General features: G+C 54.9%; 1 protein-coding gene across 1 annotated transcript in view; it reads left to right on the forward strand.

Annotated features, from left to right (window-relative positions):
* AGO2 (argonaute RISC catalytic component 2) overlaps nucleotides 1-23626 on the forward strand; it is a 100576-nt gene that overhangs the window by 62967 nt on the left and 13983 nt on the right. The window contains exons 3-12 of the mRNA XM_072733816.1: nucleotides 5025-5145; nucleotides 12593-12774; nucleotides 14682-14818; nucleotides 15404-15538; nucleotides 16341-16428; nucleotides 17081-17228; nucleotides 17840-17959; nucleotides 18074-18196; nucleotides 20806-20939; nucleotides 22596-22780. Coding sequence (XP_072589917.1) covers nucleotides 5025-5145; nucleotides 12593-12774; nucleotides 14682-14818; nucleotides 15404-15538; nucleotides 16341-16428; nucleotides 17081-17228; nucleotides 17840-17959; nucleotides 18074-18196; nucleotides 20806-20939; nucleotides 22596-22780 — 1373 coding nt within the window. The remainder of the gene's footprint in view (nucleotides 1-5024; nucleotides 5146-12592; nucleotides 12775-14681; nucleotides 14819-15403; nucleotides 15539-16340; nucleotides 16429-17080; nucleotides 17229-17839; nucleotides 17960-18073; nucleotides 18197-20805; nucleotides 20940-22595; nucleotides 22781-23626) is intronic.

The raw sequence follows: 23626 nt of genomic DNA on the forward strand, positions 1-23626 counted from the left end.
ACTGCTGGATCCCTAGTCGACTCAGCACTGGTTTCTGAGAAGTATGCTCTGCTCTGTTCTGCTAAAAGAAGTGTCTGTGTGCCCGTGGGGCCCGTTCTGGGCTCTTGATTCTGTTCTGGAGTCGACTTGTCTGTCCCTGCTTCCAAACCATCAGCATCACCAACACCATCTGTGTCACTGTAGCTTTTATGCATCCACCTCGTTCCTCTTCAGAAGTGTCCTGGTTGGCCTTTGTCCTTCGTATTTCCAAATACATTTCAGAATCAGTTGATTAAATCCCACCAAATAAAAGTAAACCTTTCTGGATTGGGATTGAAGGAATGGATTTGTTTGCGGAAAACTGAATATTCTAGTCCACGATTATGGTATGTTGTGTTGGGTTTTGTTTTGTTTTGTTTTAAATGCTTAGGGTATTTCCAGTGCCCAAATACAAGATTCCTGTGTGCCACCTGGGATGAGTTGTCCCCTCTGCCTCGTTCCCTACACATTTAACTCTGGGTAGATCATTCCTCACTGTGATATGTACTTGCGTTCAGGAAATGCCACACAGGCTTGGGTGCTCTTCTCCTGTCTCAGGGTAGAGGGGACAGCAGGAGACAGCGCTTCCCTTCTGGAAGGTGGGAGACGGAAAGGGGGAGGTTAATATTCAGGGTGGTCGCTGATTCTGGAAACATGCATGAATACATAACAAGTGATTCCTTGATATTATGTTGCATCAGACCTTAGAAGAATTTAAACCCGTGTTTCCAAGCAGTGATCATCCTGTATAGCCAAGTAACTCAGGAAGTCCTCTGCTGGTATAAAAACTCCTATCAAAGTGGCCGTAAGATTGTCTCAGGGGAGAAGAAAAAATGTAACTCCATAAATGTAACTGCTAGAAACCAAAGCTTTGTGGTGTGTTCTCATTTTATAGAGAGGTTGAGAGGATGGGGCGGCAGGTGCACCTGTGTGCTGGGGTCCCTTCCCTCATTGCTCCTGTGTGTGCGTGAAACTGGGCTTCCTGGGTTTCTTTGGTGACTGGCTGTGCCCACGAGCTCTAACCCTGCCTCACCGCCGGCCCTGAGAGGATGAACAAATGAATGAACAAGTGTGCAAGTAGATGAACAAATAAGGACTTAGTACTGGGGGGGAAAAGGGGGTGATGCGTGTGTGTGTGTGTGTTCATGTGCATTCATGGAGTATCCACGATGTGCCAGGCCCCGGAATTGCACAGACAAAAAGGCAAGGACTGTGTCTTTGTGACGCTTACTGCGTTTTTCTGCACGTTCGTCTGGATTTTCAACAAACACAGCCCTCATGCCCACCAGTAATGCTAGTTTATCCTCTTTACGATCCTCCTGTTCTCACCCTTCTGTGGTGACCGTGCTCTGCAGCCCAGCATTGGACGCAAGCGGCAAAAGCAGCATCTTTGTTTTATTGTGAATCTCAAAGGGAGATCTGTACCAGATGAAGGACATTTCCATCTGTTCCTCGTTTGCTAATTTAAAAAAAAAAATTGTGAATGGGTGTTGAATTTTAGTAAATGCTTTTTCCTACATCTTTGAGATAATCATAACTTAAAATCTTTCCACATTTGATTTTTAAAATATAAATCACATTTATTGAGCTATAATTACACACAACAAAATGCATCCATTTTTAGTTCCTAGTTAATGAGCTTTAAAAAAAAAAAAAAGTGTATACACATGTGGCCACCACCTCAGTCGAGGTGTGGAACATTCTGACTACCCCGGGGCTCCTTCTTGGCCCTTGGCAGCCCGCCCCCCGTCCCCTGCCCGTAGGCAACCACTGAAGTGCCTTCTGTCAATGATTCATTTTTGCCTTTTAGAGAGTCTCATAGAAATGGAATCATACAGCGCGTACTGTTTTGTGTCTGGCCTGTTTCCTGAGCGTGTTTCTGAGATGCAGCCATCCTGTTGCACGTACCAGCCATCCGTACAGTGGAGTAAGTGTCCCATTGTACACTCGTGCCCTAACGTGTGTGTTCACCAGTTGACGGGCATAGGAGTTGTTTCCAGGCTGGGACTGTCAGAGACATTTGCATACAAGTGTTGATGTAGTTACGTGCTTTCATTTCTGTTCTGTAATTATTGGCTGTTACTAGACGGCGTAGTAAATATACATTGATTGGTCTTTATAAGAAATGGTGATGCACCCCCCGGCCCCCCACCCCCCCACGTGGCTGTGGTGGTCTCCGTCCCCAGCAGCAGCGTATCAGTTTGTCGTCTCCACCTTCCTTCGCCTACCTGGTCTGTTCAGTCTTGGCGATTTTAGCCATAGCCAGTGGGTGATTGTGGTTTTGTTAGCATTTTCCTGATGACCGGTGAGGAACATCTTTTCACGTGCCTATTGGCCGTTCCTGTAGCTTCTTTTACAGGGTGTCTGTTCTCATCTTTTACGCATTGTTTAAAGTTGGCTTGTTTGTCTCACTGACTTATGAGAATTTTTAAAACGTATCATGCCTGCATGTCCTGGGTCAGATATGTGGGTGTGTTTCTCGAATATTTACTTCCAGTGTCTTGTCTTTTCCATTTTGTAACAGTAGCTTCTAAAGGCTAAAAATATTAATTTTGATGATGTTTTTGAATTTATTTATTTTTGCAGTTCATACTGTTTGTGTTCTAAGAAGTCTTTGTCTTTCCCAAGGGTCATTAAAGATCTTTCTCCTACGTTTTCTTCTAGAAGTTTTGCAGCTGTGGATTTTACTTGATGGCTGAAACATGTTTTGTGTCAGTTACTTTTGTCATGTTAAGGCCAACCTGCCATTCCTGGTATCTGCCCAACATTGGCACAATGTCATTTTTAACATGGTGCTGGGTTTGTTAATACCATTGACCCTTGAGCAACACGGTTTGAACTGCACATGTCCACATATATGTGGATTTTTTTCAATAAATTCAGTGCTGAAAATATATTTTCTTTTCCTCATGATTTTCTCAATGTTTTCTCTTTTTTTGTAGCTTATTTTGTTGTAAGAATACATATATAATATGTACAATATACAAAATGTGTTTTTTGTTTTTTTTGTTTTGCATTCCCCCTGTGGCAGCCAGAGGAGCCAAAAACCTGGTTTTATTTGCAGAGATTTTACAAAATGTGTGTTGATCGGCTCTAATACCTGTGTCGGCTATTGATAGTTAAGGTTTGGGAGTGTTAAAAGTTCTATGTGGGGTTTTGACTGTGTAGCACCCCCACCCCTGCTTGTGTTGTTCAAGGGTCAGCTCTACTGATTCTTCATCCATGTTTATAACATTAGCTCGTGGTCCCCTGAATTCTGCTCACAATAACTTTGAATTCAGTTGGATGGTTTGTTCTTTGGATGTGGGTCAAACTCTCCAGTAGAGCTGCCTGGACTTTGAGTGGACAGTGACCTCTTGACCAAGAAGATGGGGTCTTTGAAGCTTAGAGAGAGGTGATCCGGAGATAGCCTGGCTACAGGAGAGACTGTGCCGTGGCTGCCGGTCAGAAATGGCAGAGGCGGAGGTTGGAGCCCCTCCGGCTGTTGGGGCTTTACACCTGCCGGGCTGTGATTTCCCACTCAGTATCAGAGGCCTGGTGTGTTCTTGGTGGAACCATCAAAGAAGATGTTGCCCAGAGGCCCTGTTTGCCCTGGGGACCTCGCAGGCAGTGGGTGTTTGGGTGGGGTTGCCTGGATCCCTAGAGGCTCCTCTGCCGGGACTCGCACAGTTGGAAGTTGCCTGGGCAAAGCCAGTTTGAATAAGGAAAGCCTTCTTAGGCCAGCTGTCCTCATATTCTGGGAAAGGAATGGAATGAATTCCTGCTTCCTGAAGGATGACCGGAGCTCTGCCCCAGGGAAGGAGCTCAGATCTCCTGTGCTAGGGGCAGTCCCTCAGAGGTCCTCTCCCTCCCCTCGCCCCACTTGCCCTGCTGCCCAAGTGCATCTCTTCCGCATCCTGCGAGCTGCTGCTGAGGACTGAGATTTGGAGCCTGTCCCAGTCCGTTCACTATCAGTCCTTCGCATGTTTCCCTTACGAGGGGCTTTCAGGGCCCAGGCGGGCGTCACGGCCTTTCCTGTCTGTATTTCGAGGCATTGTGTGAGTTGAATCAGAATGCCCCAAAACCACCCTGAAATGCTGCCGGAGAGGTGCTAAGTGGGGCTCTAGGGAGCAAACCTGCACAGGGGGTGGGTGGGCCTTGCTTTGCCCTGAGCCGGCAGGACAGCTGAGCTGCGTGTGGCCGTTCAGAGTGTGTCTCTTCACGTGTCCCTGCTGAGCTGTGGCCAGGCAGGCGCAGGGGGGCGAGGGGGGCACCGCAGCGGGACGGTTTCTGGGCATTCGCTGGAATTCGGCTGCTGTGATGCCCGGGGAGCACGCGGCGGCCTCGAGTGCTTATAGTAACGAAGATCCTGTTTCAGGCTCGGGGCCCTGCAGGTCATTGACCGTCCCCGCTGGGTCAGCCTGGACCTGGGCTTTGTCGACCTTACGGTCTTTGTTCTGGAGGCCGGACTGAAAGGGCAGCAGCACCCAGGGTGCGTGCTTACAGCAGACCGCAGGAGCGCCAGAGGCCACGCCAGTCCCACACACCCCTGGAGAGCCTTGGCTTGGGTCACCTCCTCTGACTTTCCAGGGACCAGAGCAAGGCCACAGGCGAGCCAGCACCAGTGTCAGCCAGGGTGGAGTTACACGCTGCTCTGGTGGGAGGCCCCACGGAGTCCGCCGTGAAGCGTATGCTGCACAATCCTGCAGCTCTGGGCACGGACCCCCACGCACGCCGGCCCTCTCTTCAGCTTCTCCAGGGAGGTCTGGATGCGTGCGTTGTGTGCCGCACGTGGCGTGCACAGCCCGGCGTGGAGGAGGTGCCCCCGTGTCTGAGTGACGGACCGAATGAGCGTCAACCCACGCATGGTTCTGATTTGATTCTTGATAGAGCGTTGAAAGTCCTATCGCTAAAAGGAGCCGTAGGTCTTAGAAAATCGCTCATAAGCCAATGTTAGAAGAGCGCTGTCCTCGTATGCCAGTTCTCTGACTTTATTGACGTTCTGCTTGAATTCTGTCCTTTTTCAGGGAAATAGTGGAACATATGGTCCAGCACTTTAAAACACAGATCTTCGGGGATCGGAAACCAGTGTTTGATGGAAGAAAGAATCTCTACACAGCGATGCCGCTTCCAATCGGGAGGGATAAGGTAAGCTTTCAGGGATGCGTTTGGAACAAATAATGTGCAATGGAGTAAAATTCACACGTGTCGTCACAGATTAAGTCACCTGGGAGGAAAGTGCTCCTGGTGGCTGTGTGCCGCAGCCTCAGATCCGTAGAAACTACCTTCCATGTGTTGTGCTTGTCTGTGTCAGAGGGGCAGGTTGGCGAGGTTCAGAGACAGGGCTTCTTGGAACTATACTTTTAAGTGTCACCCACGCACATACTGCACGCACGCCGTACGCACAAGCCGCGCCCCGCCGTCACACCTACTGGAGCCCGGATCGTGTGGTGAGACTGTGGAGCCCTCTGGAAGAGCACGTTTGCTGGGGCGTAGGAGTGTGTGATGAAGACCGTGAAATCAGCTGAGGTCCACCCGCGGCCTGTGTTCCCACTGAACAATAATCCTCCATCATTAAGCAACACAGGTAGTGCTTGTATGAAAATAGATCACCTTTTCTTATTGTTTTGCCATCATCCAGGCTTTACCTAAAGAGCAATACAATTTCTGCCGAGACGTTGTCACTTCTCGGCACATCTTCCAACAAATGGGCCGGTCCAGGGTGGTAACGGGTGCTCTTCTTGAATAGGAGAGCAAAGGCTCAGCTCAGAAGTCATCTTCACACAAACTTTAAAGACAACGCAGGGCAGCCCCGGTGGCGCAGCGGTTTAGCGCCGCCTGCAGCCCAGGGTGTGATCCTGGAGACCCTGGATCGAGTCCCACGTCAGGCTCTCTGTATGATGCCTGCTTCTCCCTCTGCCTGTGTCTCTGCCTCTCTCTCTGTCTCTATGAATAAATAAATAAAATCTTTAAAAAAAAAAGACAACACAGCCAAGGAACAAGTATATCTTAATGACTGTCCCAGTGAGAGCAGTGAGGTTGATTCGCTCTGGGAATGACCTACGCAGTAGCTGCTTAAGGCCCTGGGTCCCTGGGAAGGAGCGGAGCTCGGCGCTCCCAGAGTCAGGCTGCTGGCCAGCGAGCTGCAGGTTCTCCACGGGCATTTCATGGTTTTGCTCTTCTGCTTTTTGACAGTCTTAGCATGACTGAGCTCCTGGCACTCGTCTGAACTGCCAGGAGACCGGGTGGCTCCAGCGCGGGCGGTGCAGCTCGGACGTGGCCGTGCTCTGATAACAGTAGTCGGTTGTGCTGGAGGGAGGGCCGGTGGTGATAAGGCTCCTCACCAGCCGGTCTCCAGGGGTCCCGAGATAACGGGGGTGCGCGGCCGGGCACGGCGGGCTGGGCCGCGGGGTGACTGACATGGGCTTTCTGAATTTGAGGGAGGCCCGGGCCCCCTGTGCCTGTCTGCTGAGTGGGATCAAGCCTCGCAAAGAAGCATGCTGGTGCCTTTGAAACTTATTGATTATGGAGCTTTGTGTGGAGTTTGCACATTTGTTTTTGTTTAAAGTTGTGTAAGAAAAAAAGCATAAGGAGTTTATTCACAGTTTGTACATATTTATAATTAGACACGAGGCGGGGCATAGAAATATTTTTGCTTCAGAATGGGTGGGGGAGTCGATACAGCGTTTCGACGTGAAACTTGCCTTTAGAGAAGTTAACCAGACTCGGGTAAAAATTGATGTGATTTGGGTCCCTGCTTTGCCCTGTCCGGTGGTGGGACTGTGGGTAAGCCGTCTCACCTTGCCAAGCCCCAAGGGGGGTGTACAGAGGCCTCCTCCAGGGTTCTCGTGAAAACTGAGTGAATCCAGCCCAGGAAGGGTGTCTCCACCAGTGATGACTCTGTCTGTGTCCCTGAGGTGGGTTCTGGGCGGGGGGAGGGTGTCTGCATTTCTAAAAAGCAGCTCCCAGGTGATGCCCACGCTGCTGGTCCCAAATCATACCTTTGAGTTGTCAGGGTTTAAACGTCGTAATGACGATGCCTGGGCCACAGCACACACCTCGCAGATACCGGTGGTCGTGGGTGGTGGTCTGAGAGGTCCGGGTGTGCCCTCCGTGCTCACTGCCCTGTACGGAGAGGGTGTTCCCGTCTCTTCGCTTGAACCCACCCTTCTGTGCGTCCTGCAGATGAGCCTGGAGAGCCTCCCCCGGCCACTCCTCGTCATTTTTAAGTTTCTGTCAAACAGTTGGGATGCGCAGACATGAGTCTCTTCTGCTTGACGGCTGATATGATGTGCCCCCCCCCCCCCCCCCCGGCTCCCATATACTCACCTCTTGTAGCAAATCGTCTCACTGCTGTTTTCTTTTACATTTGCTCTTTTTTTTTCTCCCCCACTTTCCTTTGTGTGGTGGGCACTTCTGTAGTAAGAGAAAACGTTAACTGTCCCTCACCCTGTGTCTGCCAGCAGCTGGGTGGGAACTGCATGTAGGTGACTCCTGTCAAGGTCTGCACACAACATGTTCCCGCACCCCCTACTGTCTCCTGCCAAAGTAGCTCCCACACCTTAATTCCAGCCCCAGAGTGGAAGGAGAGGCCCTGTGGCCCAGGCCAGGCCCTCACTTCTCAGAATCGAGACTGAGGATGTTGTAGGAGTTCATCACTACTTTGGCTCTGACTCCTGGGCCTTCTTGGCAGTAACAGGACGCGATTTGCAAGATCAGAATGCGTCGTTGGTTGCTCCTGGCACTGCGTCCAGCCTTGGGCCCCTCTTTGGGTCTTTAGCTTCTTGCAGCTGCAGGCTGTCTCCGTTTAGTCAGGGAAGGCTTGAGTGTCGCCTTCCTGGAGGGAGGTGATGTCAGGCCGGGGGCACATCTTGAAAAGGTGACCGACCCTGCGTGGAAGGCCTTCACCGTGGGGGAGCACAGCCAGCACAAGGTGTCCTGCCTGGCACTCCTGCCTGTGCCCCAGATTGAGCCGGGGCCGCGAGCGCTTACCCGTGACTGTTGACTTGAGATACAGGGTGTTGGGGTTCTGGGCAAGGCAGAGGGGCTTCTGGGCTGGCTCGGGGGGTCAGGAGGTTGGAGGGCAGAGGCAGTCGGCAAGGCAGCCGTCCATCTGGTCCCTTCCTTGGGCAGCATCCAGGTAAGGATGGCTTGGCCTTGTCTGCTCTTTGGGGCTATTCTGCTGCCTTTCAGGGCTGAGGGTCCCCCCAGTAGAGCCACGGCGTCTGTCAAAGTGCCTTGAACCCAGCTGGCCCGGGTTAGAGGTGCTCAGTGGGTGTTGCTTACACCCGGCAGAGCCACCACTTGACGTGCCTGCTGCTCCCACCTGATGAGGTGACTGGTGTCCACACCTCTCGCAGATGTACTAGGAAGGACTGTGGCTTGTTCCAAAGTGATTTGGAGGGACGACAGTTGACTTTTTGAAGAGATTGGTCGCAGAGCAGTCACGGATGGCCTTCCGCATCCGCCCCCGTGCACATCTGACACGGGCGTGACCAGCACATCCCCCCCCCCCCCCCCCCCGGAAAGGGCCTGTGGCCTGGGCAGCGGCCGCGCAGCCTCCGCGGTGGCGAGTGGCCCCTCCGGTGTGTGGCCCCGGCGCCTGCCAGGGCTGCTCGACTCTCTCGGGAGCAGGTGGCGGTGAGTTCCCGGGGCCTCGGCCACACGACAGCCCAGTTGTGGACGAGAAAACCCTGTCGAAACGCCCCTGCCTCCTGCGTATGCGGGTGCTCGTCTCTGCCTCCCCCCGTGTAGGTGCTGACACGGGCTGTCCCCCTGGCAGCTCTGACTGTCCCCCTGGTGACTTTGAGGCGCAGGGACTGAGTGTGGGGCTTGGTCTGTCTGGAGAGGCTGGATTTCACAGCTGGCTCCCCCTTCCCCGGGCCCGGGTTGGTGCCGAAAGCTGGTGTTCAGGGTTCTGCGCGCAGAGGATGGCAGTGGTCGCGTTGCTGTGTCCCAGACAGCTGCCTGCAGGTGCCGGCAGGTGCTCTGGGAGGCGGGCAGGCTCCGGGGAGCCACCTGCCCATGCTCGGGGCCTGCGAGGTTGCAGAGCCAGGGGCCCCGGCGTCCCACGCCTCCAGTCCGTGGCCTTGAGCTGCTGCGTTGTTGGGGTCGCGGGCTGCAGGGTGTTCAGAAATGGATCTTGCTGTGTGGACGGACTCTGCTGCCAGCGGCCCAGCCCGGAGTGAGGATGTCCTCAGGCTTGTGTCACAGCTGACGCCCAGCACCGCCCTGCCCCGTGATGGGGCATTTCTCCCGAAGTCGCCGCTACCCCAAAGCTGTCATAGGTGTGCCAGGCAGCCTCCTGGCACCATGTCCGGCAGGGAAGAGGCTGGACTGAATCCACTTAAAAATGTACATAAGGGGCAGCCTTGGTGGCTCAGCAGTTTAGCGCCTGCCTTCAGCCCAGGGCCGGAGTCCAGGGTCCTGGGATCGAGCCCCACACCCGGCTCCCTGCAGGGAGCCTGCTTCTCCCTCTGCCTGGGTCTCTGCCTCTCTCTCTCCATGTCTCTCATGAATGAGTGACTAAAATCGTTTTTTAAAAAATGTACATAAGGATCTTTTGCTGAAGGAAAACGCACCCCACTAAGTACCCCCACCTTGGTTTGCTTATAGAGGCATTTCCCGCAGCTTTATGGAGGCATAATTGGCAAATAAAACTGCACATATATTTAAAGTGTGCATGATGATTTGATAGATGTATATGTTGTGGAACGATCACCACAATTAAGTTAATCAACACATCCATCACCTCACGTAATTGCCACTTTTTCACTTCTTTTTTTTTTTTCACATTTTCTTAATTGATGTGGCAAAATGGCATGGCAGGGCTTTTCTTGCAAAGAAAAGTTTGGTGTGTTTCTCTGAACGCCTCATTACTTCATAGAAACATCTTTGAGGCCGGACTCTAATCTCCTTAAGGACAGTCCCCCCGTGGCTGCTCGCTCACAGTCCTGCAGGATCGTGGGGTGGGGGCTGGGGGGGTTCAGACTATTGTTTTTAATTGGAGGATAGTGGACATGCAGTGTTACATTGGTTTCAGGTGTGCAGCATGGTGACCGGCAGTTCTGTACATGAGGAAACGCTCCCGCGGGGAGTGTGGTCACCACAGTCCCCGCACGACGTCATGACAGTATCATTGGCCACGTTCCCCACGCTGCGCTTTCCATCCCTGTGACGTCCTTCCTTATACCTGGAGATCTGTGCCTCTTTGTCCCCTTCCCGTTCCACGCATCCTCCCACCCCCACCCCCGGGAACCACTATTCTCCATGTTTACAAATCTCTTTTTCTGTTTCTGTTCATTAGTTTTGTTTTTTAAATTCCAGGTATAAATGAAGTCACATGGCATTTATCTTTCTCTGCAATCCTGCCAGCAATACACGTTTCCTATTTCTCCACATCCTTGCCAACACTTTTTATTTTTCATCTTTTTGATTCTAGCCATTTGGACAGGTGTGAGGTGGCAGCTCCTTGTGGTTTTGGCCTTCCTGGTTCTAGCAGCTGTGTGTGCATCCGTCACCTACGTCATTTCTTTCTGAAAGGGACCCGATCACCGAGACCTTCTGACTCGCTGGTCAGTCCTGAGGTCCATGCGCCTAGCAGCGTCTGTGCTCTCACTGCTGTGTCCTCGCTGGGCTTGGGCCACGGCCACTTAGTGGCTGTCAGGCGGGACGGTGCTCTGAGTGCTGCCGGGCAGGTGTCCTCTTGGACACGGGTGCAGGGGACTCACACAGTCTGTTTGCTGCTCTCATGACGTGTGAATGTGGGGTAGTGAGTGTGTGAGGACGGAGCTCCTCAGGAGCTGAGAGGGGCCTGCAGGCCTCTCGAGTGAGGAGGGAGTGAGGAGTGCACGGGGGCTGTGCGGCCGGCACGCCTGGCCTGGGACGTGACTCCCCTGGCCTGCGGGGGAGGGCGTTCCAGGCAGATGGTGCACAGGCAGCGGGATGGACCCCCGTTCCTTTGGGGACTTGGAGGGCTGGGGTGGGCTGGGCATAGGGGCTGTGGCCATGCATCCATGTTGTGCTGTCCCGAGGGTGACAGCCCCCCAGTGAGTGCGTGGGAAGTTCCACGGGCTACGCTTTTAGTCTAAGCATCTGCGTTTTTATATGTAAAAAGTAGTGAATAAAGTCTCCCTTCCTGGGATCTTTGGATGTTCAGGGATAAAACGTATATAATCTGTCACCTGTCAAGTTAACTTTTTTAAAGATTTTATTTGTTTATTCATTAGAGACACAGAGAGAGGCATAGACACAGGGAGAGGGAGAAGCAGGCCCCACACAGGGAGCCTGATGCAGGACTCGATCCCGGGACCCCAGGATCATGCCCTGGGCCCAAGGCAGACGCTCAACCTCCTGAGCCACCCAGGTGCCCCTGTCACCTGTCAAATGAGATGTTCCATCAATATTGGGAAGTATTGTTGGCAAATATTGAAATTGTTTCAATGACTGCTGAGTGGGGGTCTGTGTGCGCCAAGTGTTCAGAACATCCCCCTCAGTGACCGAATAATGAGCTGCAGGGTGGGTCACAAGTGGGGGAGTGAAGCGAAGGGGTAAAGGTGGGGAGGCGAGGGGCGCTCGGGGCCGGGAGGAGAGGGGGGAGGGACTCGCTGTCTGCCTCGGGGAGTGAGTCCCTGGGGCCCGCTCCCAACCACCGTCCAGTACGCCAGCCGCTGCCCGCACGTGGCCGTGTAAGTGTGGACTCAGGAAAAGTGCACAAAGCTGAAAATTCAGTCCCTTGGCCACACTGCCCACATTTCCACTGCTCAGTGGCCACAGGCGGCCGGCGGCCTGGGCAGCATGGGAAGAGACCGTTTCCGTTATCACAAAAGTTCTCTTGCACAGAGCTGTTGGGGACCACTGAGCACTATTGTGGCAAATATCCTGAGGTTTGGCCGAGAATTTTAATTCCTTCACAGGAGATTCTGATAGGTCTTGTAGTTGAAGCTTTTTTCTCTGCGTTTTGTACCTAGAGGTGCACACAGTCTGTAGAAGAGCTTCTGGAAGTGTTGGCGGGTCCCCCCCTCCTGCGTTCTCTATTCGTTGTGGACCTGCCTAGTCAGAGAGGAAGGTTGAGGCTCTGTAGGGGCGTGCACGCCCGCCTGGAGTCTGCAGTTGTTAGCATTTGGCTGTTTGTTTTACCTTCTCTTGTCTTCTGAGAAGGCTTTTTGTTTATGGTTTATTCACCGCAAACCTACCTTAAGGGACCCAGAACATGGGAGCCCCCAGACCCACTGCATGTTCCCAGTTCCACTGGGATTTAATCCCTGGGCCCTCAACTAGCTCCCAGGCCCCCACCCGCAGGGCAGGACCTGCTGTGCAGCATCCGCCCTGCGCTGGCGTGGCCTCCACGACACGGTCTGTCGCTGCTTGTCTCCCCTGGCCGCCTCTGTGCAGGGCCAGGGAGAAGTCCCAGGTCCCGCTGAGTGCCGGTGCTCGTGGGCCAGGGCTGTGTACGTCCCACTGTGCGTGCTTGGACAAAGGATGGGCTGAACTTCCCTACCCAGGAGTGTTCTGGAAACTGACCCACTGCCCCCAACCTCCCAGCAGCTTCTCAGAGGCGAGTGTGAATAACCGTGTGCTCTGGATCTCCTCGCAGGTGGAGCTGGAGGTCACGTTGCCTGGAGAAGGAAAGGACCGCATCTTCAAGGTGTCCATCAAGTGGGTGTCCTGTGTGAGCTTACAGGCGTTACACGATGCACTTTCGGGGCGGCTGCCCAGCGTCCCCTTTGAGACGATCCAGGCCCTGGATGTGGTCATGAGGCATTTGCCATCCATGAGGTGAGGACCAAGGAAGCAGGAGCGTCTGCTTCTGACCCTGACCGTTCCCTGGAGGACGGGAAATCTCTGTCCAAGGATGAGTGGGTTTTTGGAGTCAGGGAGGTGATGGTCATGGATTTCTATGGTGAAAATTATAGCACTAACATGAAACATTTTTAATATAAAAATCAGTCACCAGGGGCGCCTCCCTGGCTCAATCAGTAGAGGATGTGACTCTTGATACCAGGATTGTGAGCTCGAATCCCATGTTGGCCAGACATTACTTTAAAAAAATAAAAAGGAAAGAAAAAGAAATCTCCAAAATTCTCAGACTAGCACAAAAAGATGGCCTGCCCGTCTTCGTGCACACTGGGGATTAGCGTTCACTTGCCCGACACTGTGAGCCCCGCTCCATGTCTCTGTGGCCTTCATGCGTGGGACTCGTAACAGTAGGGTGATGCTCCCAGTGCCCCCCGATGGAGCCCCCACCGCCCAGAGGACACAGGCTGCGGGGGACGCTGGATGCTTCAGCCCGTTGCTTTATTCCACATGGACGCTGGGATGGCTCGTGATTTCCCAGATGTCGAGGCTGCACTAATTCCTTGTGTGACGGCCTCGTACGGGCCAGGCCACCTTGCCACATGCAGACGCCTCGGGGTTCTGACCTGAGACGCCTGCTCCTTCCAGGAGGGCGGCACCTGGTAGGGCCTCAGGGCTGTTGGGGTGAACCAGCGACGGGAGAGGGGCCTCCAGGCTGACCCCTCCCAGTAGGGGCAGAGCTCTAGGATTTGAAGGGCAGTGGGGCTTCCGTTGTCCCTCTGTGGGCGTGAGAACACATGCTCTGAAGTGTCCCCATTGGATTTTCCCGGGACCCTGGTGTTCTCAGTCTCCAGGCCTGGGTGGGGGCGGCCGCATTCCCGGCCGGCTGGCGGGGAGCCTCCCCCAGGTCCCGGGGGGTCATCCGTTACTGCTTGGAACTTGTGTTGGGAGGAAGGCAGGTGGATGCCAGAAAAAAAATCTAGAAGGTTAGTTGCCAAAATGTTGAATACTTTTCAAATGAGCGGCAGAAATTACTGCAATTTTTGTTTCCTGCGTTCTTTTGAATTAATCACCATGTTGCTTTTACAATCAGGAGAAAAGTTTATTTTCACTTAGGAAAAATAATAGAGAAAGTGGCGGGATCAACATGTGTAAAGGGGAGAGAGAAGGGACCGTGTCCGCAGTCCGGTTGTCGGCGCAGCCTGTAGGGTGGACGACTCAACCCCTGAAGGATGCATCCTTAGTGATGACACGTCCCGGGTGACCAGGCACCGTTGGTGCTGCTGCCTCGAGAGCGTGTCTGCTCCCCTCACGTGGGCACCCGGCCCCTAGGAGGTGTGCGAGGGTCCTCACACAGGGACCTGACCACCCCGCTCGCGAGGCCGGGCTCCTCCCGTCTCCCTCCGCGCATTGGGAGCCTGTCCTGCTGCGTGAGACGGAGTGGACGCCTGGTGCCGCGTCTCCGCACACTCCTTGGCAAAGCAGCCAGGCTCCCTGGGGCCCGGGGCTGGTTCGGTCCAGCCGCCTCGGCCTGATTGTGGTTGACACTCGGCAGGTGCCCCTTCCGCCTGTGCCTGCACACACAGCACCCCTGTTCTAGGAAGGGGTGAAGCGACGTGCTCAGATAAGTCCTGGAGGATGAGCGTTAAAGCACAGAGGGGAGGGGAGGGGTGTCAGACACCCGAGCTGAAGCCGGCGACACCCCGTGCACCCCAGGCCCTGCTCAGCCAGAGCCCGTGTGTGGCATCCAGAGGCACGGCTGGTGGGTGGCCGTGACTCCGTAAGGACAGAAACGGCAGACTTGTTGGTGTGAGTCTTGGCCTGCATCACTGTCGCCACGAGCGGCAGACCTGGAGTCAGCCCCACGGACACGGGGTCTCTTGTTTCAGGTACACCCCTGTGGGCCGCTCCTTCTTTACCGCGTCCGAGGGCTGCTCCAACCCCCTTGGCGGGGGCCGGGAAGTGTGGTTTGGCTTCCATCAGTCCGTCCGACCTTCTCTTTGGAAGATGATGTTGAATATCGATGGTGAGTGCAGCCCCAGTCTTTGTCGTGGGGCAGGGGCGGGGAGCGCCCGCGTGGCCCGTCCAGACGTGGCCTCTCACACCTGCTGCTGAGGTTCAGGGCACTGGGACGGGCCTGCATCCCTGACTCCTTCCCCGGTGCTGCTGCCCATGCCCACCAGGCAGGGCCTGCCCTCCGTCTCCCCTTTTCCTTTTGTGGCCTGGTTGGTAGGACTGGGGGTTCGGGGCCAGCCTGGGGTGTGGTCTGCTGGCTGGTCGCCAGACTCGGGGTGGCCTGTCCTCCTGGGAGACTCAGTGTCAGATCGTACAAGGGAACAAATACACCAGGAGACAGAAAGCCCGAGGTGATGGCTGTTGTGATCTGGCGGGTTTCACCTTAAGGCTAATTTTGTTCTCAGAGGGGAGCTTGATCTTTGGGCTCCACCAACTGTATCCAGTTGGCCCTGAGGGGAAGGGGTCTCAGGCGGCCTCCTCTGGCTCCGTCCCACCCGTAGGGCCTGCAGGTGGACCCCAGGGGCCAGGCGGCCAGCCTGGAGGAGGCACCGTCGGGCACACATCATGCTTTTGCTTTTCTCTTTCCCATCTACAGTCTCAGCAACTGCATTTTATAAGGCACAGCCAGTAATCGAGTTTGTTTGTGAAGTTTTGGATTTTAAAAGTATTGAAGAACAACAGAAACCTCTGACAGATTCCCAAAGGGTAAAGTTTACCAAAGAAATCAAAGGTGGGTAACAAACTGCCTTGCACGTCGGGCCGAGGTCCTTTCCCCTGCTCTGGGGCTCCTGGCGGGGGCGCGGGGGGTGGTGGGGAGTGATTAGCCGTGGGATGAATTTAGCACAGAGATGAACTAAGCCCATTTCACAGAGCAGGATTAGTCATGTTCTAAATAAACGGCTTTCCACGTAGGGTGAGGAGCAGGTCACTGACCGGTGACGTCCAAGTCACTGAACTCTAGCACCAGAGAGCAGCGGGTGGTTATAATCCACACCTCATGCTGTTCTGGAATGGGGAGCATGCTTTCATGCCTTGTCACGTGGCCCTCACAACCCTGGCAGCGTCCGGGCCCACCGGGCCCAGTTTCCACTCAAGGAGACGTGGCCTGAGTGCAGTGGCCTGGCCCAGGCCCGTCCACCCAGCCGCGCCGAATTGGCCGGCACCTGTCGCCCGCGCCGCGAGCCACACCCCCCGGCACCTGTCCTCTCGGAGGGCCCTCTAAAGGCCATCAGAAGTGCCCGTTGCTAAAAATAACCCAGGAGGAAGCACAGAGTCTCAGCTGAGCCAACAGCCTCTTTTATCTTTAAGAACAGTGTCCAGCCTCTGGCCTTGGCATTTCTGGAGCAGAAGGGGCGTCCCTGTGGGTGAGATGGGCCCAGAGGTCCCCCCTTCAGGGCGAGTGCAGCCCTGCAGCTGCTCTAGGACACCCTCCGCTTGGGTCTGACACCGGTGACAGCCGGTGCGGGGAAGTGGGGCCTACGCCCCAGGCCCGGTGGGTCTTGACACTGAACTCGGCTGCTCTGTGTTGCCAGGTCTAAAGGTGGAGATAACGCACTGCGGGCAGATGAAGAGGAAGTACCGCGTCTGCAACGTGACCCGACGGCCCGCCAGCCACCAAACGTAAACGGCCTTAGTCCCCCACTCAGATCAGTTCTGGCGCTCACTGTCGCTCTGAGGTCCAGACTCTAGGGCAGTGACCCTTCTGTTAAGAATTCATTTCATTGTGGTTAAAAATTCTAGAGCTATACCTCCGGCTCAGTAGAGCCAAACCCACACCTAAAGAAATAAAGTGATGAAATTATATCCCGTGGGGTGGGAAGGGGTTGGTGGCTCCCTGTCGATTTTCCTTCCTGAATTTTACAGGTGAGAGAGGATCGTTTTTGTTTGTTCTCCAACCTTCAGGGCTGAGCTGGGACCAGTGGGCACAGCCCGCCACGGGCACAGCTAGTGTCCTCATTTGTCCCCAGTTCCTTACACATGCCGTAGACACCTGCGATCTGGGACTATTGCCTATTCTATGCATATGGGTATTTTTTATTTCTCAACTCCAGAGATAATATGCAAGTTCACGAACTGCGTACCTGGAGGGCGTGATTTGGTTCTGACCCCCTCGAACGTGCTTGGACGTTCGCCCTCCACACACCCCCACCACCTTCTTTGGCGTCCGCGGACAGGCCCCTGCAAGTGGCCCTGCTGAGCCGGCGCCGGCCCGCTGCCCGTCCCTGGGGGCACCGCACAGCTCCTGGCCTGAGCCCCGTCTCCGCTTCCCTAGGTTCCCGCTCCAGCAGGAGAGCGGCCAGACGGTGGAGTGCACGGTGGCCCAGTACTTCAAGGACAGGCACAAGCTGGTTCTGCGCTACCCCCACCTCCCATGTTTACAAGTCGGACAGGAGCAGAAACACACCTACCTTCCCCTCGAGGCAAGTGTCGTGTCCGTCCCCGCTGCCTGGGGCTGGCGGGAGGGCCCCGGCGGGCACCCCTCGCACACACCTCCCCGTGAATGAACCGGTGGGACTCCCGTGGGACTCCCGTGCCGATCGGGGACTCACCCATTGTGTCCAGCAGGCAGGCCCCTTGCTCGAGGGGGAGGATGCACAGAAAAGCTACGATTCCTTCACCTTGGCAGGGAAAGATTAAATGCTAAACAGAGGCCCAAGTTTTAACACTTTGCTGCGAGTGCCTTAAACTCTGTACGGGTCCAGTTACCCAGACATCTGGCTGCTTCGGCTGCGCCCTGGTCCGGAAGGCCGGTCTCCTCCCCGGCGGCGGCAGCCTCCTGGTCCCACGCTGTGAGGTTCCCAACTCGGTTGGTGCCAGGCCAGGCCCATCTAGGAGGGCCTCCTGTCGCTGGCAGATTTCAGGGCAGCCACCACGGGGTCTGCGAGGCGCATCACCCTTTGTGGCTACGAGACGGCAGCGCCACGGGCGGAGCCAGGGCACCAGCCCCACACCCAGCTCAGACCCCGACCCGGCGCCCGGTGCCCGGCTCCCAGCACGGGGGCTGACGCCCTGTCTGCGTCTCTTCTTCTAGGTCTGTAACATAGTAGCAGGACAGAGATGTATCAAAAAGCTGACCGACAATCAGACCTCAACCATGATCAGAGCGACTGCCAGGTCAGCGCCGGATCGGCAAGAAGAGATTAGCAAGCTGGTGAGCACCCAGGCCGGGGCTGGGGACAGCACGGGGAATGCAGTACCTGCTGCCGGGCCAGCGAGCCCCTGAGGCTTTGGACGGACACGGCTTATTTCTTCTTTCCTTTTCAAGATGCGAAGTGCAAGTTTTAACACAGATCCATATGTTCGTGAATTTGGAATCATGGTCAAGGACGAGATGACAGACGTGACCGGGCGGGTCCTCCAGCCACCCTCCATCCTCTATGGGGGCAGGGTACGTGCACAGCAGGGCCCGGGGGGCGTGCGTGGGTGTCTGCCAGACGATGGTGGAGCAGCGGCTTTTGAACCCAGGTCAGAACCATCGCCAAGTGTAGACCGTGGTGCAAGTGAGGGATTCTTGCCACCATCGTCCAAGCTGGCAGGCGTTAGGGGCCTCAGGAAGCACGGAGTTGCTGGGCCGCTGGAGGATTTTCAGCATTACCCTTTATCTTTCCAAAGGGTGATTTTTATTATCCCATTAAAACCTAGAAAGCAGTGTTCTTCGTGTGATGGGTACTCTGCTCGTGATGAATTATTTTCCGGGAGCTTGTACTGCTTTTCTATTTTTTAAACTTTGGTTTTGGGAGTATCTGGTGGCAAACAGAGCTGTTAGTCCCTCAGGTTTTTGTTCATTTGTTTTCGCTCATGTAATGCCTGGCTTCAGCACATAATAACGCCGTGCCGTCCGTTGAGCCCTGCAGAGCTCCTGAGAAGGGCCCTCACATACTCCTCGGGGCTCCCCGGACGCAGAGCGCGGTGCTGCCAGGTGGGCAGCTGGTCCTCAGGACCTGTAGCAAAGTCTAGTTTTGTTTGCAGGGTTTTTCCCTTTCTCATTGTAACATGTAAGTTCTGCTTTTTAAAATGTTCTAGAATTGCAAAAGGTAGAAGGAATTACAGGAGCAGAGGGCACCTGGCTGGCTCGCTCGGGAGGGCGTGCGACTCCGGATGTCAGGCAGGTCACGAGTTCGAGCCCCACGTTGAGCGTGGAGCCTACTTACAAAACAACGTGACGAAGCACAGGGTTACAGGAAGAAGTCTCAGTTGCTCTCTCAGGAAGGGCCCAGTGTTCCCTTTATCCTCTGTAAAGCTGTCCAGGGATGATTCACGTGTTTTCACCCCTTCCACTGCAAATAGTAACATTAAATACACTTCTTTTAACTCAAAACCATCACTTAGAGCACATGGAGGTCTTGGAGATGGCTCTGCATGTATGTGACGCATGGCTTGTTCTTTTGGACTCTTACTATGTAGTGTTCTGCATGGGGGGGTCCCTGTCCTGGCCCCCATGCCCCAAAGGATGGCTTCTGAGCAAGGCCTCCTGGCTCTTTCTGAGCTCACTTGTGCACCTGCTATGTCCAGATGCTATGCAAACATAACACCTTTTAAACCCTCTTACAACACTAGGAGGAAGAGTGTGTGATTCCCTTCCACGAGCAAGTGGAGAGATGGCTGGAAATAGAGGCTTACGTGGCCCTTACGTGGTCAAACCAAGATCACAGATCTGGTGTTTATTTTCACTGCCTCTGCTTATATCTGTTTCAACTTTATGCCTTTTAGTAGATAACAGGAATAGTCTATCTTGTAATCTATTCTTGCAAAAATATTAGAATTGTAAGGATTGAAATTTTACAGTTTTTCTAAATAAGCACAGTTTTCCAGATCTTTGAAACATTTTAATGAGAGCAAACACTTTCCATCTACTCCACTCGTTGTCTGTTGTTGAAGCAAACCGTGAAATGTCCCCCCGGGGGATGTTTAACAGTGCCTGGAGGCTGGTCCTGGTGCCGAGGGCTGCCAGCATCCTGCAGTGCATAGGACAGTCCAGATGTCAGTAGAGCTGCGGTTGAGAAACATGTGTCATGAGAGCCCGTGTCTGTTAAAACTGTGTGTGTGTGTGTGTGTGTGTGTGTGTGTGTGTGTGTTTACTAAAGTCTGCAATACCAGACCGCTGGTCAGCTGTCTCCTACAGAAGCCTGTCTCAAGTGGCAGCAGGGCAATAGTTATAAAAATATAGGAAAGAAAAGTGTTTATTTTTAAAAGCTTTGGTTTTTACAAATAGGCTTGTATTACTTTTGTAAATAAAAAAAAGTTTTCCACTAAAAACACTTCTGCAGCTGAATGACAGGAACTCAGGTGCGGCCCTGTCCCGGTGGTGCCCCCAGGCCTAGAGCCCTGCCTCCCTCCCCCAGCCCTCCCCGATGGTCCCTGTGCCCCGGAATCACTTGAAGGGAGTTCAGAGCTTCCTCGGGTGCCAGTGCCGAGGCCTGGTCCTTTCTGGCTCAGAAATGGCAAGCCCCAGTGGATGCGCCCCTTGCTGTCTTTACCAGTGGGAGCAGCTTCCATCCTTAAACAGCCGCATGTGGGGTGGGGGGGCCCTAGCTGGTCCGTCTGCTCCCCGGCCCAGGACTGGGAAGGAGCACCTTGACTTCTCTTCCCCTCCTGCCTGCCTGTGTGGTGACGGAGGACGCAGAGTAGATGAGAGCATGTTCTGATCCAGGAAGCCCTCCTATAGCAACACGCGGCCCTGGCGTTCCTCGGGGCTGCCCCTGAGGTTGTGTGGACTTCTGGGCCTCTCTGCTCTCCTGGCCTCTATCCGCCCCTCCCTCCGCCATCCATCCATCCATCCCTCCTCTCCTGTCCAGCTCTTCGTCTGTCCATCCGTCCGTTGTCTCCAGCCCACTTGCACTGCTGGGCAGGCCGGAGATGGGAGGCTGCACAGAGGCTCAGTTCTCAGCCTCAGGAGCACCATGTGGTCGGAGGACCAGCAGCCATCGGGAAAGTAAGCATCGGCGGTGGGGACATGTTTCCCATTTTCCCTCACCCTAAGTTTCTTGCCATTTGCAGAATAAAGCGATTGCCACCCCTGTCCAGGGCGTGTGGGACATGAGGAACAAGCAGTTTCACACAGGCATTGAGATCAAGGTGTGGGCCATCGCGTGCTTCGCCCCCCAGCGTCAGTGCACAGAAGTCCACCTGAAGTAAGGCCACCAGGGTCAGGCGCACCTGGCTTTGGGCGGGATGGGGGGCAGGAGGGCGGGACAGCCGGCAGGGGGGTGCGAGGCCGGCAGGGAGGTGGACTTAGTGCCGTTGCCGGGCTTGGTGGCCTTTCCCTGGCAGGGAGCACTGGCCCAGGACACGTGGGCCACCTCAAGGCTGCTTCTACTTCTCAGACTCATTGGTGGAGGGAGTGTGGAGAAGTGATGCAGATTATATAAGAGATAAAACAGTAAATGAGTAAGTTTGAAAATTTTATGCAAAAAAAAAAGTTATATTCAGTGAACTCAACTTACTTTGAAGAAAACATGTTGGCCTCGTGCTTCTGCATCACCCTGGTGTGGCCCAGGCAGCAGACCCCTTTGAAAGTAGCACCAAAAATATGCAGTTTCATCGGTCATTTTTTTTTTTTTTTACATATTTTTATTTAAATTCAGTTTGTCAACATATACAGTATAACATCCAGGGCTCATCCCATCAAGATAACTTCATGTCTTTATTTGAGAGACAGCGAGCGAGAGCACAAGCAGGGGTGCAGCAGGAGAGGCAGAGGCAGGCTCCCCGCTGAGCAGGGAGCCCGATGCGGGACTCAATCCCAGGATCCTAGGATCATGACCTGAGCCGAGGGCAGACGCTTATCTGAGCTACCCAGGTGCCCTTGTCGCTCGTGTTTTTGTGTCCAAAACACCTACAGTGGAAAGGAAGCTATTGCTTCTCACCTGTCTTGCGGGGAAGCAGGAGGGAACTCAGAGCCTGAGGGGCAGAGCCGGTTAACGTGCTGGTGAAGGCCGCCTCTGAGAAGCTGGGGCTCAAAGTCCCCGAGAGCGGATGTCAAGGGGCGAAAGGCTGTCGGGGCTACTTGTCCCCGCTGCCGGCAGCGTGAGCTGGCCGCACAGAGCAGCTTAGGAAGCCAAGGCGGCTGCGGCTGAACCCCGGGTGCCTCTTCCCCGTGTTGTGGCCTCAGCCCTGCGGTGAATTCACACATAGGTGTAAATGCAGGTGCACACGCATGCACACGTCTCTAAGCACATCGACGTATAGGAGGATGAACACTCGCGCCACTGGATCGAGTGTCCTTACCCTTACTGTCGAAGGCGACGTTATTTTTACTCCTGGGCTTAAAATAGAAGCTGTTGCCCTGCGTGTGCCCCCCGCCGGGGTGGGGGCGGCCTCTCCAGGCCTGCTGGGGCAGCTGCTGGTGTTACCCTGGCTGTGGCCCATCCTGCTCTCTCCCATGGCTGTGTCGCCCAAGTCCAAGCAGTTCAAGAATAATGGGGGCGAGTCCAAGGGGACAGTGGGTTGGTGGCTTTCCTCTCTCTGACAGTGTTTGGCGCTGACGAGGTCCTGCGTCCTGCCCCAGGACCCAGGCGCTGGTCGGGCCTGCCGAGTGGGTGGCAGCTGCACCAGCCCCTACAGCTGGGAGTGGCTTTTCAGGAACGCACGTGTACGCGTAGCATACACCTCTGCCTTGAGTTAACACGTAGAAATGGCTCTGTCCAGGTCTGACCCTTGGATTTGGACACCAGTGGAAGTGGCTTGGGTTGGGCTGTTAAAGCCGTGCCCTTCCCCTGGGGTCCCTGGTTGGGGTGGATTCTTGGGCGCCCGCCGTGCTTTCAAGCCTGATGAGCTTTCTCCTTCAGATCCTTCACGGAGCAGCTCAGAAAGATCTCGAGGGACGCTGGGATGCCCATCCAGGGCCAGCCGTGCTTCTGTAAATATGCCCAGGGGGCGGATAGCGTGGAGCCCATGTTCAGGCACCTGAAGAATACGTACGCTGGCCTTCAGCTGGTGGTGGTCATCCTGCCTGGCAAGACCCCCGTTTACGGTAGGCCTTCGCTCTCGGGGTCCCCGGGGTGTTTGGTGCGGCCCGGGTCCTTGGTGTTTTTGCCACACTGAGGGATGCCTGTGCCTGCCTCATTCATGAGCTAAGAAGGACGAGGGACGTTCTGACAACTGCCAGGCAAGTGCCGAGGGCCGCCCGCATCAGCCCTGGACCACTTCCTGGAGGCCAGCATGTGCGTGGTTATTTTATTCCACCCCACTCGATGTTGGCCGGGTGCAGGAACGCCCCTTCGGTTCCCATCAGTGATCGCTGGGGGCCGCTGTCCAGGTGTGGCCATCTCTGTGCCCGCTTGGAGCTCTCTGGAAGGTGATCAGAGTCTTCACGCCAGCAGGGCAGTTGCGCATCCATTCAGCTAAAACTTAGCCAGCCCCTGTGATGAGAGTTCAAAGAGCAGCCCCCCCATCCAGGGGACCCCAGGGCGGTGGGGGTGGCGGACAGGTGACTCCAGGACAGGCGGGGGAGGAGGGGTTGCTGTTGGACAGCTGTGGGAAGTCTGCGGGACCCAAAGGTGCCCAGCGGAGGTGGCGTCAGGATGAGAACCTCTGGCGTGCGGGGGCCGTGATGCTCAGGTGGTGTCGCCAACTGGACCCTCAGATTGAATTAGATGCATAAAAGCTGTGCATCTCCCCTCCGAGCTACGTATCCAAGAACGCAGATGACACCCTCGGTGTTTCCATCCACAAGTCACCCGTTCCCACGGCACTGCCCAGGGAGCTGACCGTGGCTCCGTGCAAGAATCCAGAAACCGAGGGGTGTGGGCCTCGATAGCTCTTTGATGTCGGCTTTGCATGTGCTGTGAATTTCGAGGATGCCAGCGTCTCTATTTTT

This window comes from Vulpes vulpes, chromosome 13 (genome assembly GCF_048418805.1).
Source record: "Vulpes vulpes isolate BD-2025 chromosome 13, VulVul3, whole genome shotgun sequence".
Classification (NCBI taxonomy): Eukaryota; Metazoa; Chordata; class Mammalia; order Carnivora; family Canidae; genus Vulpes; species Vulpes vulpes.